The following is a 16,733-nucleotide window of genomic DNA, read 5'->3' on the forward strand; positions in this document are numbered from 1 at the left end:
TTAGAAGTTGAGAAAAACAATTAACTGTCCTTATCTTAAAAATAAAACCTTCCGATTGGGTCGACGGAGACCGCTACAAATTGGTGACTGCCCTCTGTGATTAAAGTGTGAGAATTCTAACAATCAGGACTTGTAGCACCTGACTCACGCTGTGAACATCGCAAAATTTTGGACGCAATACTGTTTGGATTTACTGTCTTATACCAGCAAACCCGTGTTGACCATACCAACAAGAAGACCTTCGTCAACGAACAATAAGTACCCTTTTTTTGTGTTTTTATTAAGATACATTTTGGTGTTTTATTTTGTGTATAATTTTATTGTTTTTAACGAATATGTTACCCTCGTTGTTTTCTAAACGTAATCGGTCTGATAAGAGGGTTGTGTCTGTGTGTGATAATGTTGATTCTGATTCTTCTGGTAATGATATTGACTTAGGTGGTAATGGCAATAAGAATGTTAGGTGGGGCAACGCGTTATCGCAGGGTAATTTATTTTTGACCGCTGACCAGCCTCATAACCCCACTATAGCATCTACCTTTTCCCTATCTAACTTAGACCAGTCTACTCACGTTGTTAACTCTAATTTTGCTAACTTTTCATCAAATTTACCCCAAACCCCTGGATCTTTAAGTTATTCCTACCCCAGCTCTATTTTTTCCACCCCACGAGTTATGCCCGCATCAGAAATACGACCGAGTTTTCCAAATTTTAGTGCTAGTAATCCCTTTAATCAGAAATTTCCAATTTACGATCGAGTTCAACAATCTCGAAGCGAATCCTCTGTTGCCGCGGAAAACCTACCGAACAATCGTTTTTATTTACCGAAGTTTTCGACTACTAGTCCGGCTACATGGTTTATGATGGTGGAGTCCATTTTTGATCAATATCAAATTACAAATGAAAATTTGAGATATAATTTGGTAATTCAAAATTTAGATGAGACAATTTGGAGCAAGTTAACAAGCATTATTCAGAACAAAAATTTTGTTAACCCGTATGAAAATTTCAAGATGCAAGCAATTAACCATTTTTCTGTACCCCGTGCAAGGTGTATGTCGATGTTAAAGGATATGGAGCTTGGCAATAAGAAGCCTACGGAGTTGTTGAGCGATATGATGGAATGTATATCATACGACCGAAGCGAAGGAATAATGGACATGGTGCGTTCCCTTTTTATTGAAAAATTACCTCCTGATGTGTATATGATTATGGAGTCAAAATGCAACGAAACCTTGGAGCAAATAGCTATTACTGCTGACAATCTTATGACCGCTCGTTGCAATTTAGCAAAATCTAGTAGACTGCCAGCATCGATGACGCCAGGCCCTTCACAACCAAATGAGCAGTTATTAGGCATGGGCATTCTATCTGAGCAAATGGCTGCGGTTAAGGACGAAATTCAAAATCTAAGGGTTGAATGCGGAATTTTAAAGAATCAGCGCTTTTCTGGCGACGTAAGCACAAATCGCAGACCTAATGACTATTTCCGGCCTCGCTACTCTGATCGCAATGATCGCGGAAACTTTCAAGGACCAAAACGTGAATACAACCCGCGATGGTGCCGAAGCCACAATAATTGGGGAAAAAATAGTTATAGATGCGACCCTCCATGTAGTTTTCCTTCAAAAAACGGACCATCACCCGCGGTTCGCCAGTGAATCGTGGGGAAAACGTCGATAATGAACTAGTTTATTCAATTTCTCACCACTTGTTTTATGTATTTGATTATCGCACACGCAATTCTTTTCTTATTGACACGGGATCTGTAAATAGCATTTGGCCCGTTAATAAGATTAATCGTTCTCGCATTACTCAATTTTTATCTGCGGCAAATTCCAGTCCAATACCAGTCTACGGGGACAAAGTTGTTGAACTTGACCTTGGATTTTCTATACCTTTTAGAGAGGAATGTAAATGTGCTGCTGTTAATAAGTATATTTTGGGAGCCTCTTTTCTTAAAAAGAACTCACTTTCTATTGATTTTGCTAGAAACCTGCTATGTCACGAACCTACAAAAGAGTGTGTGGAATTGTCAAACATACCTGTAACTGATTCCTGTTTTATTCCGCGTATGTCGAGAAAAATAAGACCTTTTAAAAACTTGGGCAAACACTGTCAGGACTATACACCCCATTGCGTTGATTTACCTTTGTCCAACATCTCGTCATCAAATGACCCATCATGTTCTGATCATTCTGGATGCATACAGATGATCAATGTTTCTAATGATGAAGAAAAACTTACCGAAACAGACGTGAAAAATTTATGCACCGGCAAAGTACCGAGAATGCAAAAGTTAAGTGAGGAGAAAATAACTATTAAACCGGCAAGGGCCGAAGTTACATTAATAAGCACCGGCAAAGTACCGAGAATGCACAAGAAAAATAAAGAAGAAATAAATAATATACCGGCAGAGACCGAAGATGAATTACGAAGCACCGGCAAAGTACCGAGGATGCAAATAACAAAATATCCTAATGAAGAAATTATGTCATTGGCGAATGACAATACATGTGAAATTTCTAGTTCTAGTCAGGTCAAGAGTCTTACCTCTCCTAAGGAAGAGAGCTCTAATGAAGAACCTTTCATAAAGAACACAAATCCTGATTTGTCCACAAATGCAATTTATAATAATTGCCCATCTGACGTGTCTTTTAATATTGTTACCGAAGCAAACTTACTTGTTTACTGCGACAACACTGCTCTGACTATGTCGACGACAGGCCGTCGTATCAACAAACTAATCTTTTCCGTTTTCTTACTATTGTTTCATTTTTTTACAGTTTTTGACTATTTTATCACACCTATTTATTCTAGGCCCTCTTTACCCTATTCCGAACCAAGATTAATGAAAAATTAAACCCAAATTTAAAACCTAAAACCTCTCTTGAAACCCAAAATCGCACGCACCAGAGGCGTAAGCGGTCAGAAAGGGGGGGCAAAACATGTTAGGGATCAGGTAATTCGCTCAAAATTATCTGAGAGTATGTAAGGAACATTATATTTTTGCCATTACCGCTTAAGCTTTACTTCGTATTATATTGTGTCGCTCGTATTCGTATGTGTTATTGCTATTGTAATGTTTTCTACTACCAAAAAATTAAATAAAAATGTTAAAAATCAAATAAAAAATATGACACTGTATATTTTTTTTCACTTTTAAAAAATAATTAGTAGATTGTATTTTTCTTTATGCTTATATCGTGTGTATTTTTTTTTTTAATTTTTGTTACCCCGGGCTCTCCTTTAGCTGGGATGATGTAGCTTATTGTGCATAAGCTAACCTTTTATTCACATTAATAACAATTAAATTTAACTATTTCACATTTGGTGGGAATTATTTTTGTTATCGTTTCTTGATTTCATCAAAACCTTATATTAACTCCTATTTTGATATGTCTTTTAATCTTAAACTTGTTTTTAAAATCTGTGGTTTGATTTTGACATGGGATTCGATTCTTTGTTATTCTTTTTCAAAATGAGTTATCTTATGCCTTTCTACCAAGTAGTTGTATTTTGGATTTTGGAATTTTACGTTTTTGATTTACCGTTAATGAAATTTGAATTCGACTTTATAAGAAATTGCCGTATAATATAATTATACAGTGAATTCACCTGCGTGGTTAATTTAAGAATTCCTAACCAGCAGACGAGCAATTAGAAGTTGAGAAAAACAATTAACTGTCCTTATCTTAAAAATAAAACCTTCCGATTGGGTCGACGGAGACCGCTACAAAAACATGAAAAAAAAAGAAGAAGAAGAAAGTGAGGAGGAGAGGTAACTTGGGCCTAAATTAACAAGTTTACAATTAGAAAGTTTAGTTTTTTTATTGGGTTGAAAGTTTAGCCTTATTTTTTTTAAATTTTTAGTTTATTATTATATTATTAAATGAGAATTTAGGTTTTATATTATAAAATCTAGAAGTTTAGCTTTAACCAAGCTAAAAGATTTTTCACCAGATTATTAAAAATAATTTGATAAAAATATTTATTAAAAAAGAAAAGTGGAGTCAAAGAGGAGAGTAGAGAGGGAGGAAAGAAGGGAGAAGGAGAGGTAAATAGTTCAATAACCCTTCTTAGTTTGTTTCGTTTACTTATTATATATAACTAATTATTTGTAATGTTGCTTTTAAGAAATGCTGAAGAATTAAAGAAAAAGTGATCAAAGTTTTAATTTTTTTTCAAAAGTGATCAAAGTTTAAGTTTTATATATTGATTTTTTGTTGATATCTAATTTTAATTTTTTTAAATTATATCATTATTTTTCGCACAAACTATCTAATTACATTAATGTCTCAAATAAATATGTTGCTGATTTTAATTAATTTAAAGTATTTTTACTGTTTTTTATGTCTGAAAACTGGTTATTAGTAAATGGTCAACTAAACTTTAATCCAGTTTGCTAACCATTAATGAAAGAAATGTATTATGTACTATACTGCCTTTTATTGAATTTGAAATTTTTTTTAGAAGGAAGACGCCGAAAAAAAATAGAAAATAACAAAAAAAAACATTTTTATTTTATGCAAGATATAGGCTACATTAGTAGTTAATTGAATAAAATACAATTGTGTTTATTTAAAAAGGTTATTAAAAACTTTGTATGCCCTTACACCCCAGTTACTAATAGCTTTAAAGGCACACCTTAAAATTGTTCCCATTATCAGATAAAATAAAAGTTTTATTCTCTTAAATAATATAAAAAAATATCGTTTTGTATCTAAAATAGCCGATTTACGGCCATCAATATCAAAAAATTTTTCCGGCGGGGCATGCCGCCGGACCCCCCTAGTCGTGCTGTGACTTTCTAAAATTAGCCCCCCCTATCATTTTGCCCACGAGCCGCAACTGCTCACTACTATTGTACGTTCTAATATGGCTCCAACTACCGTGATATACAAGAATATAGAATATTATTTTGGTTTAGATAAGGTTAACTACGCAACAGCAGTGACAAGATGTGTAGAGATTCACTTAAAGTTAGCAACTCTTAAAACATCGGAAATCCGTGATTTTATTAATCAAACAATATATTCAATTAGAGGTATTAATTTTTAATTTTTTATTGCGTAATATTTATTTCACTGTTGAATAAAACTAGTTTATTTGTTATAGTTAAAAAGACAAAACTTATATTTAATTTAAATAAAAACGAATATTATTTGCGACCAATTTTCTAATTTTTTTAAATATTTATTATTTTATTAGTAAAACTTAACATTTTGTAATTTTATTTTAATATTAATCACACTTACAAGTAATTAACAATTGTGTTAATTTTACAAGTATTTAACAAAATATCAGTGAATCTTATTTGAATAGATTTTCAAGGTAAAACAAACATAAAGATAACAAAAATAGCTAATACAAACAGTTGTCTCTTTAAGAAACATTTAATACTGCATTGCCAATAAGATAACTGCGACTTACATTTAAACAGTTGTAACGCTTTAGCAATAAATAAATAAGGAGGATGATTTGGCTTAAGACAAAGCTAAATAAATTAGAATTATATTATTCACTTATTTAGCATCTTTATATCAAAGTCAGACCAAGGATCTTAAGTTTTCTTTAAACATAACGTTAAAGTATTATATTGGTTTAAACGATTTATAAACAACAATGACAAATATGAATTAAAAAATATATAAAAATAAATTTAAATATTATGTCAACTTTTTAAAACACGATAAAGGTTCTATAAATATTAATTTGTTGTATTAAACAGATAATTACGTTTTGTCTTAATTATCTATTCACTGTAAAACAGGTAATTACGTATTGTCTTAATTATCTATTCACGCTATTACAGGAAGTTTTTAGTCTTTATCTATTTATACTGCCTTCGCCCTATTTTTTATATTACTTTCACTAAACAACAAACCGGTTAGTTACAAAATGAACAAGTTAGTTTTAAGTTTGATTATTTTAAATGTTGTAAATGGGCAACCATGTTCAATCAAATTAGAAAAAATATGGTTTGCATATCAGAATGTAAAATATCATTATAGTTATTATAGAGTTAGCGCAACGGCAGTAACAAGATGTGCGGAAATAAATGCAAAATTGGCAACTTTCAAGACTTTAGAAATCCGCGCTTTTAACGAACAAACACTGTCGTTAATTAGAGGTATTGATTTTAAACTGTATACTATTTTTTAATATTTTATTGAAGGTATTGGTTTTAAATTGCATTAAATTTGTTTTATTATAAGTATAACAAAAAAACTTTTTTTTAGGTTAAAAAAGTCAAACAATCGTTGTTACTAGACAGTCCTTTTTTATGTAAATTCACCGGCAGCGTGGTGTAGTGGTAAGAACACTTGCTACGCCACACATGGGGTCGTGGGTTCAATCCCCAGTGACCTCATGCGGTAGCGCTCATGAGTAAGGCGCTATAAACGGTACGAACTCCTGCTGAGCTAGCACCCAAGCAGCAGTAAAATTATAAGGCAATTATAATCTATAATATCCCAAACTGCCACAGTTAACTAGATAATGGGTCGAACTAACTGATGTTATTTTATGTTTAAGTAGCGCATTTGACTTTTCCACATCGCGGATAAATATATATACAAAAAAAGATGTGTGTTTTATCAGAGTAGGGTTAGAGTAGTTTCGGTATTAAAGGAAATTGTCGGTAAAAGAGCGTTTTTAAACATTTAGTTTTTGATAAAATGGTTGTTTGTATTACAACAGTAATCCGTTTTCTTAACTTAACCTGGCGTAATGTGTTCTGTTAATTAAAATCTGCGACCTTTAGTTTAATTTTTTCAAACATAAATTTAAAAACGATTTCAACTTTGATATTTTAGAGGGTAATGGCCGTTACTGGATCGGTCTAACAAGAACAAACCCCTTGTCACCTTATAAGTGGAACGATAACACAACTCTGCTGAGTAACCAATCTAACTGGCAGAATGGTCATCCTACCTCTAGCGGGAATTGTGTCATATTAGGGGTTTATGATACTAAGTGATGGGATAGTGTATGTTTTGATTTAGGCACCTATATTTGCCAACGAGATTTACCAGCATGTTAGTAAATTTTATTTTTATCTAAATAATTTAACTTCGATTTATTTAACATTTTAATTTTTTTACCAAATATTCTTAATCCAAAACGTATTTAATATTTTTAGGTTTTGAATTTTAAGTTTTTAAGGATAATAAAATAAATCAAACTGCACACAAATTTTTTTCAAGTAGCAACAATTTTAAATGTTAATAAACAAAATTACATATTTATTATTCACATAATTGATAATGCTTTTTCTTTAATTTTTGATTTACAATAACGTTAAACAAGACTGGTAATAATATATTACTAAAACGTGACGTCACAAAGCTTAAGTTTTAAAGTTGTGTTCTTTTCAATTAACACTAATCGTTGTTTAGTTAATTTTTTTTTAATTGATAATAAGTAAATCAAAATATAAACCCAAAATAAAAAAAATAAATTGCAGTTTTTTGTTATTATACAGCTACAACTGGCCCCATAATAACAACAACTATCATGGCAACAACAATCATGACAACAACACCTATGACAAAAAACTCATGAAAACAACTGCCATAGCAACGAAACTCTTGACAACACGAACTTTGACAACGAAACCCATGGCAACGAAACGTGTGACAACGAATCCCATAGCAACAAAAACAGCTACAATTCTAACAACCGAATGTCCTACAGCTTAAAAAAACAACAATTTAAAGTGAGTGTTATTAAACTAATTTAAATTTTTTTTAAATGTTTAGTAATAAAAAATAAGCCCATCTATTATTATTTATTATAATGTAACGGCGTTTTTTACTTAAAACATTCTGCTGATATTAGGATGGGCAATTGGTGGAGCACTTTAACTTGTTTTTATTTTTGCATGTCTCTATATACTTTGTAAACGGAACACAACACCACAAGTAAGTATTTTGTATATATCATTTTTGTAAGGTAATATTTACGGCCCATCTTTAAATAGAGTCTTGCATTAATGAAACGTGTGTGAGCTACATGACAACCACTCAAGAGCAAATATGCTGACATTGCTGCAATTTTACTTAAACATAAACTTTTCCGCCGTTAATCCTATGCCAAGGCTAGTATGCCAAACCGCTATATAATCTGCCAGTTAATGGTTTTAGTATAGCAGTTGGTATTTTTATCACTTCAAGTAGTGATATCAGTGCCTTACCTACTAAGTCAATCCCAACTTTGGCATTTACCAAAGTGTTATGTGTAAATTTAGGCTAGTAAAGTGTTTTACTTTACATTGGAATTTATTTTGCATTTGAGCCCAAAAATAGAAATGCAGGAGCTGTCTTAGGTAATTTTTAATATTGTTTGTCTTTTATTCAACTTTACTATCATTTGCTATACATTAATTAAGCTTATTAAATAATGTTTTAAAAATGTTGTCTGTTAATTAAAGTTACCGGGCTTAAAAATGAATAATAATGCATTGGTGAGGCAAAGCTCGCTGTCATAACCGGGAAACCACTTACCGAACGCCCGTTTAAACTTTTGTATTATGCAACAGATTTCCTTTTATCTTCCCCTTATTTTTTATTTCATCATTTCACACACACGTAACAGTCAGGTTCTATTTTCAATAGATTTTATAATATACTCATTATCACTCTTTGGCACACTTTTTTTAAATACAATTTAAAAATAATTTTTACTTTGTGAATAGCGTGAGCAAAGGTTACTACATAAATACCTTTTTTTAAATATATTTAATTATTATTTATATATTGTTAAGCTGCTAAATAAAGCGACCTATTAAACTAAATTTTAATTTTTTTTACAGACAACTCACAAGACGATTACGTGATCCTTAGTAATTGAAAAAAATAAATAATAATTTTTTCGGAATATTTTATGTAACTTTGTGTAAAATTTTTTTTTAATTGTTACAGAATATTTAAAAAATTTTTGGTTAATTTTGCATTTACGCTTAAACTTTAACTATATGTAATGCTAAGCATTTTTAGACTTTTTGTCCCGGTGAAACATTTTTAACATTTTAAATGATTTTGTCCAAAAATTATTAAGATTTTTAAAAAAGTTGTTACTTATATTATTCAAGAGTGTAATAATTTTGTGTAAGTTTGGATTATTTCACTTTTAAAAACATCAGGTTTTGCTAATTACTGCACGTGACTAAACAGACTAAAATATGAACAACTAGTTTTTTAAATAATTTAAAACTTTACTAATTTAAAACTCTCTATTTATTCTGTGCAGTCATTTGCGACAATTGGTAAAACCACATTTAAAAATTACAGAAATTGTGATGTGCTTTCGTTCAATCTATTAGTTGTTGTATTTTTTTTTTTTGATTTTTGTTTTTCCTGGGCTTGGTTAGGATGATGTAACTCTTGTATTGTAATATAACTTACCGTTATGGTCTCTTTTAAAAAATTTTACAAAGAGAAACTCAATTAAACTAAACCAAATTTGAAAAGCTTATTGAATTTTTATCATCGAGTTTTAAAATAAAGTTAATAACCTTATTCGAATTTTTATTTAAATTAACGACTAAACAATACCCAAGCAATATTTGCTTACATTTAAAAAAAAATTAAATGGGACATTGGGAGTCGAACCCGGGACCTTAATTTAAGTTTAAAATATGACGCTGATTTAACTTTTATATTTATTAAAATGATATTTAAACAAAAATGACAATTTTTTGATCAAAAAAATATGGTTCGAAATCGTTTGATCATTTTTAATTAACATCTTTTTAGGCAATATAAACTAGATATAAACTAGATTTTAAATAAAAAAAACTCATTAAGTAATCGCAAATGGAGCACAAACTACGGGATAAAGATTTTATATGACGCTCACAGAAAATTACAGCGCAGAACAATACAAACCGAGTAATATATAACTATCGAATGAATGTTATTTGCAGAATATTACGGAGCTTTAAAAAAATTTATTATTTGTATCATGATATTTTATCGATAAAAATGTAAAATTAGATTTTTAATAAAAAAATAGCAATTAATAATTATTATAAACAACCAAAAATTTACTTTTAACCTTTCGAGTAGAATAATAATATCATGATAAATAATTCAATAAACGAGTGTTAAAATATAATTAAAAAACAAAAATTAACTTTTACAGACATTTTACTTCGCATTTATTTTCAACCAATATTTTTTACTTTGACACGGACAGCGAAAAAGGCGATATTTCACATTGACCAGAACGCTATTAAATCATTCAAGCGTTAAATTCACACTGATTCTTTATTTTATAAATAAACTAAAAATAATTTAACGATATTTAGCAAGAGTTAAATCTTCATTTTAAAAAGCACCATACAGAATAATAATACCAACAACATATTAAAATTTTCGAAAATTTAATCTTTAAATTTTAATAACAATTTTTTATTAATTGGTAATTAGTAATAATTAAATGACATAAATAGGAGATTTGCGACACATTAGGATAATAACAAAACATACCAAAAATTTAGAATTTTGAATTGTAAAGAACGGAAGTTATCGTCTTTCAAAATTCGGTTAAATAAGAATAAAAACTAGATTTATTTGATAAATAAAATATGGTTTGAAATCGATTGATCATATTTAAAATCTTTATTAATAAATCAAATATGCATAAACATAACTTAATTATGAATTTTAACTAAACTAATAAATCTAATATTACGTATTAGACCAAAAACATATTAAAATATTGGATTAAAAAAATTTCAAAACAAAACTATATTAAAAGTTTTAAAATAGCAATCTTTAATTTTTCAATCAACAAACAAGTAATTTAATACACTTAACGAACAAAAATTTATTTTTTTACCCAGTTTTAAGTTGTTGATATCACAATAAACATTAGACAAAGTTTTGAATGCCTAAAATTGATTTTTGATTTTCAATATATACTAAATCGAAAGATAATTTGAATCAAAATTTGGAAGAGTAAGAAAAATAAAAACTAGATTTATTTGATAAATAAAATATGGTTCGAAATCATTAGATAATTTTCATAATTAATCTTTATTAATAAATAAAGTTATGCATAAACATTACTTAATTATAAATATTAACTAAATTGATAAAGGAAATATTACGTATTCAATTATTAGATTAAAAATATATTAAAATATTGGACTAAAGGAAATTTTAGAACAAAATTATTTAAAATGTTTTAAAATATTTATCTTTAATTTTTTAATTAATGAACAAGTAATTAAATATACTTAACAAACAAAAAATAATTCTTTAACCCAGTTTTAATGTGTTAATATCACAATATACATTAGACAAAGTTTTAAATGTCTAAAATTGATTTTTGATTTTCAATAAATAAACAAGCGTTTAGATATAATAAACAAACAAAAATTATTTTTTAAATATGTATTTTAATTACTAATATTATGAAATACATTATAATGTATACTTACGTCCCTTTGCCGTTGTTAATTTTATGTCTGTTATGTTTAACTATTTTAATATAATAACGACCAGTTCATGATTTACTTTTTTGATTCTTGAACTGTTTTGCAGTAACCTCAATTCTCTTCAAACGGGTGGTAGGAAAGCGCTTAGCAGCTCCATCAACTCAAATGCCAAGGCTTTCCTAGCCTCAAGCCAGACTTGATGCCGGCTCACACCGAACGACGAAAAAACCGTATGACCTGTTGGCCTTGGACAATAAAATACAGCGTTGGCCACTGGGGTACCAAAAACAGAACATTATGACCCAGAATCGAAGTATATATTTTTAATATTATTTTAACATTTTTACGCGCAGTTTTTTTCGCGTACTGTTGCTATTAAATAGAGATATAATTAAAATAAAAGTAAAAAAGAAATAAAATAATAAAAAAATGTCTAAAATGTTGTTTACTAAACATTATTACGTCATAAAACACATTGTTGTATGAATGGAAATCGAGGACAAACTTAAATAATACTCAGGACATGCGACAATTTTTTTGAGAAAATACAATTTTGTATTTTTAATAAAATTTTTGCGTATAAAAATGTCAAAATATTAGTAAAATGGTATTCTGGTTAAATTTTTAAGTTCCCATGTTAAAAATTTTTGTAAATCAAAATATTCGTGTTTTTTCTTATACCTGTAATGCATTTTTAAGACCCATTTTGGCCTCCATGAATCGGAAAAATGACGTAACAATCCGGTTGAATCAGTTGTACTACTTGTGTTTATATATATACTTTACCCAGAATCAACTGATATTGACTCTACAAACAAATGAAATAAGTAAGAAACCCCTTTTCACAGGCGCAATAACTTTCGTTAGGCGGACCAAAAAAGTGCAAACTCGCTGCCATCCACTGCGGTTTAAACATCGTACAAAAGACGGCTTAAAATAGAGGATAATTTTTTTTTTTTTTTTGGTTTTTCGCACATTGATAAAAGTAAATAATAAATACGATATACAATTAATATTACAACAATGCGACGGGAAAAATGACAAAATCAATTTAATGATTTAAAACATGCCAAAAGTATTAATGTTTACATAAAGATTTTAAGTATGTTATGGCATGGTCACCAAACCCAAAATAATAAAAATAAAGCAAGTCATACAGAATAGCGCTGTTTGGGGGATTGTCCCAATTTAAAGAAAGGCGGGAAAAAACTTTTAAAACCAAACGAACTTGATTTACAGATTTAGGACTCAATCAAGTGCGCATTTTCAGATTTAGGACTCAATCAAGTGCGCATTTTCAGATTTAGGACTCAATCAAGTGCGCATTTTCAGATTTAGGACTCAATCAAGTGCGCATTTAAGCAGGCTGCAAAAAATATGCATAAAAGGGAATACCCTTTAAAGGTACGTTCCAGTAAAATGTTGTTTTGAATTTTTGTTTTTTATGCAAATATTTACACAGGCAGACAGGTATTTTAGTCTGTCTGTCAGTCAGTATTTAGTTACTTATACTGTTATATGGCTGTATCTGTGTATGGCTGTATGGCACATACAGACATACATTAAATATCATGCTGTCATGGATATGGCTGTCTGGCTGTATACCGCCATTTGGCAAAGATTGTAAAAGAAATTAATTATCTTATAGCAAAGATTACTAACAAGCAAAAACACTTTATTTTTCCCCAAATTTTTAACTATTTCAATAGACAAATACTTAAATCATTTCGAAATTTAGTTGAAGTTTGACATTGAAGCAACTCACTCCAAAACAACCCAAAAACTCATTTCTTCCTTGTTTATTGACTTTTTACAACTTGTGTTATATCAACGCTTACAAATACCTCAACCTGTGCAGCTGTTAAAAAAAAACATTAAAACTGGTATTTTTAAAATATAATTTTTTTAAAAATGCTGCAAGTAATATATTGTTTATAGTAAAAACTAGCACATCAATATTAGAAAAAACAAGTGACTTATTTTGCGACTATAGTTTAGGTTTTAATTTATGTTTATTTAAAGTTTAAAATTGCAACATATAACAAAAAGTATTTCATTTGTGTAATAAATGATACATTTACTTTAGTGCCAGTATTTTTATATTGTTAGTTTGAAAAATAACATTTTTTGTAGTCTTAATTTAATAAAAATACATATTTACTTAGAATCTACAGCAGAAGAAAAAATTTTAACCGGCAAAGCTGCAAGGTTTGTGGAACATTACAAAACAATAAACATTGCAAAAAAAATATACACTTGTTTGTCAATTGTTTGTAAATTATTTTGTTAAATTTAAGTTAAAACTTAAAAACAAGTTGGTATAAAAATGTAACCAACCGACATCCTTAACTCTGCAATATGTAATAAATTACTTTTTTAAAACCCAAGCTAAACAATTTTAATCACATTTTTTTTAAATAAAATTATTTTATAGTTTGACGAGAAAGGATCAAATCTACCACAAAAACATTCATGACCTAGTGGAAAATTTGGAAACATTAAAACTTGTCTTAGATGAATGTTTTATGAGTTACAAAAACAACATTTTTGATCTTTGTATATTTATTGGATCAACACCAATAACTGTAAAAGAAGCATTTACATTTCATATAAATGACATTACCAATAGTATGTATATTTGTTGTAAAATTTTTTGATTAAAAATAATAAAAGTAAGACTACAAACAGGTATTTTTTAAATTTAAAGCAATTAATTTAATGCCCTTTGTTTTGGCTAAAAAAATTATTTTTGCTATTTGAAAAACGTATATAATGATCTCTTTGTATCTATTCAATCATGTATATTTTTTATGCATTCTACCATACATTTTATATGTTATTAGATGAGTATGTTGAAGAAGATAATGTGGATAATCTTAATAAATTTACACAAATGTATTCAAGAAAATTGTGCATGTTATTAATTCAAAATGACATAGCTACAACAAAAACACTTCCCTGTTCAAAAGTTCATATTTTTATGAAAACTATATCAACCTTCACACCACTTTTTAGTCTAAAACCTTGGCCCAAATTCAAGTAGGAATTTTGTTTTTAAAATAATTTATTTTAAACTATGTATAAATGTAAATTTTTGCTCTTTTTAGTTCATTTACAAAACAATCCTATAAATTTTTTTGTTTAATTTTCACGATATTTTTAACTATTTTAGACTTCCACTAAAGTGTTTAAAACTTGAGCTTGAATCAGAAATACTTTATCTAAAACCAAAGATTTCAAATAATTCTTTTATTGATAATACAAATAAACTAACACTGTCCGATACTCAACATTTTTTTAATGATCAAGAAAAAATCAACATTTTTAATGATCAAGTTTTTGGGAATCGAAAAACATCCGTCTCAGTAAGATAAAAAAAATATTTAAATTAAAATTAAATTAAAAACCGTTTGTAGGATTATGTTATATTTTACAGCTGTCTCACATACCAAATATTGAAATTAAAGTAGCAATTAAATTTAATTCTAGAAACTGTTACATCTAAATCCAATTCTAAATACAAATTTTAGGTACAAAAATGTATAAGCCTATAACATTTTGTTTAAAATTAAATATTATACTAAATTAAAATCCAGTTCATATTAAAGTAAATTTTTTTACAGAAACAAACAAAAAAGTTTACTGCTCAAGAGGCTGCAGAAATGGTTACATCTCTTTCAACCCCAAATCAAACAACAAACTTAAAGGTCTTAAAAAGTGAAAATCAAACTAAACAAACTTGTCAAAATTCCTTAAAACAAACAACAACTAAAACAGGCCAAAAAGAAAACCAAAATAATCTCAGTTTTACAGCTGATGGTGTGCTGGAAAAAGTTTTAAATGATTCGGAAATGCTAAATAAAGATTTTTCTCAAACTAACACCGTTAAAAAGTCATGTAGTAAAATTACAAATCCTTCAATAAACAAAAGTCAAGAAATAGAAATTAATTTAAAACCAGAGGAATTTATCTGGTATCAATTGCCATTTACCCTTAAAGGATTTACATTTTAAATTCCTAAAATTTGAAATTGTTTTAAATAAAACAGTTAAACATTTCTTTTTAGTTGTTTATTTTTAAATTGTTTTAATTTTAATCTGGTAGAATAAAACACAAAAATGACTATTCTAATGTGTGTATAACAAAACGTTTTTAAAAAATGTATATATTTACTTTCTGTTGTACAGTAATATTATAACAAGTACTTTGTTTTGTTATTAATTTTGTAAATTAAATGTACGTTATTTTTTCCAGTTTCTTATAATTTCAAAAAAGTACAAAAACTGACTTTGTTTTGAAGTCCTAAAACTTTTCGTATTTAATTGTTTTTCATTGCTATTATGTTTAAGGTTTGATGTAGTTAGCCTTTGTCAAATATTAGCTAGGACCTTTGTGTAGTGACTGTTACAATAACTAAAGTAAATAGAAGTTCAGCTCAGTACAAACCATAGGTAAGGATAATTACAGTTTTTACAGAAAATGTATCATTGAGCTAGAAATATTAGTTTTGTTTTTAGGCTACAGGGAAATAGAGAAGTTAATGAATATAAAAAATAATTCCAATCAAATTAGCAACCGTAACAAAACAATTTGCTCTGTTAGGCAAAAAGCCTTGAAATATTTAGGCTACACTTGGTATAAAGCTATTTAACTTTATATGAAGTATGTGCATAAATATTAGAATACTGTAAAGTTCTACGAAAATAAATGTTTAATCAATAAAAGTTTAACAACTGCTAAATAACAGGCTTAGAAAACACAACTGCTAATTGTTGACCTTACAGGGCGAAAACAATACATTGCGTAAATAGATACGGTAAACTTTACATAGCCGAGAAGAAACTTATACTTTCACGTGTTGCCTAACTTGGTAGACGACAGATGTTAAACAAAAACAAACTACGCCCATTATTTTGTTAAGGCAAACTTATCACCTGTTAACACACTTAATATAGCTTTAATATCAAAGAACAGCTCAACTTTGTTATAGTTATGACACAACAATTATATTGTAAATAAGATATGTTTAAAAACATTTTAGATATATAACATAGATAGAACGTAAATACAACTAGTTTTGTTCTATGTAGTTGGTACGCTGTGCGTTAGTTTGTTTGTATAGTTTTAGTTGTTAAATCATTGAATAAAAAGTAGTCGTATATTGACATAGAACAAATGTCATTTAGTTGAAGTTGGTGCCCTTTAAATCCAGAAAAGGGGTTCTTTTTTGGATAGTCATTTGAAATAACTAAAGAAAGCATGTTGTAAACATTTCATTGAATTAATA

The 16,733-nt window shown here is 28.6% G+C and overlaps 1 protein-coding gene across 1 annotated transcript; it reads left to right on the plus strand.

Annotated features, from left to right (window-relative positions):
• Nucleotides 1-12,652: 12,652 nt before the first annotated feature.
• LOC145743443 (uncharacterized) lies at nt 12,653-15,477 on the plus strand. The gene is made up of 7 exons (XM_082561401.1): nt 12,653-12,850; nt 13,185-13,329; nt 13,612-13,654; nt 13,881-14,074; nt 14,290-14,485; nt 14,619-14,811; nt 15,070-15,477. The coding sequence occupies exons 1-7, from the start codon at nt 12,824-12,826 to the stop codon at nt 15,457-15,459; spliced, it is 1,188 nt and encodes a 395-aa protein (XP_082417527.1). The 5' UTR covers nt 12,653-12,823; the 3' UTR covers nt 15,460-15,477.
• The last annotated feature ends 1,256 nt before the right edge of the window (nt 15,478-16,733 follow it).

Source organism: Corella eumyota, chromosome 2 (genome assembly GCF_963082875.1).
Source record: "Corella eumyota chromosome 2, kaCorEumy4.1, whole genome shotgun sequence".
NCBI lineage: Eukaryota > Metazoa > Chordata > Ascidiacea > Phlebobranchia > Corellidae > Corella > Corella eumyota.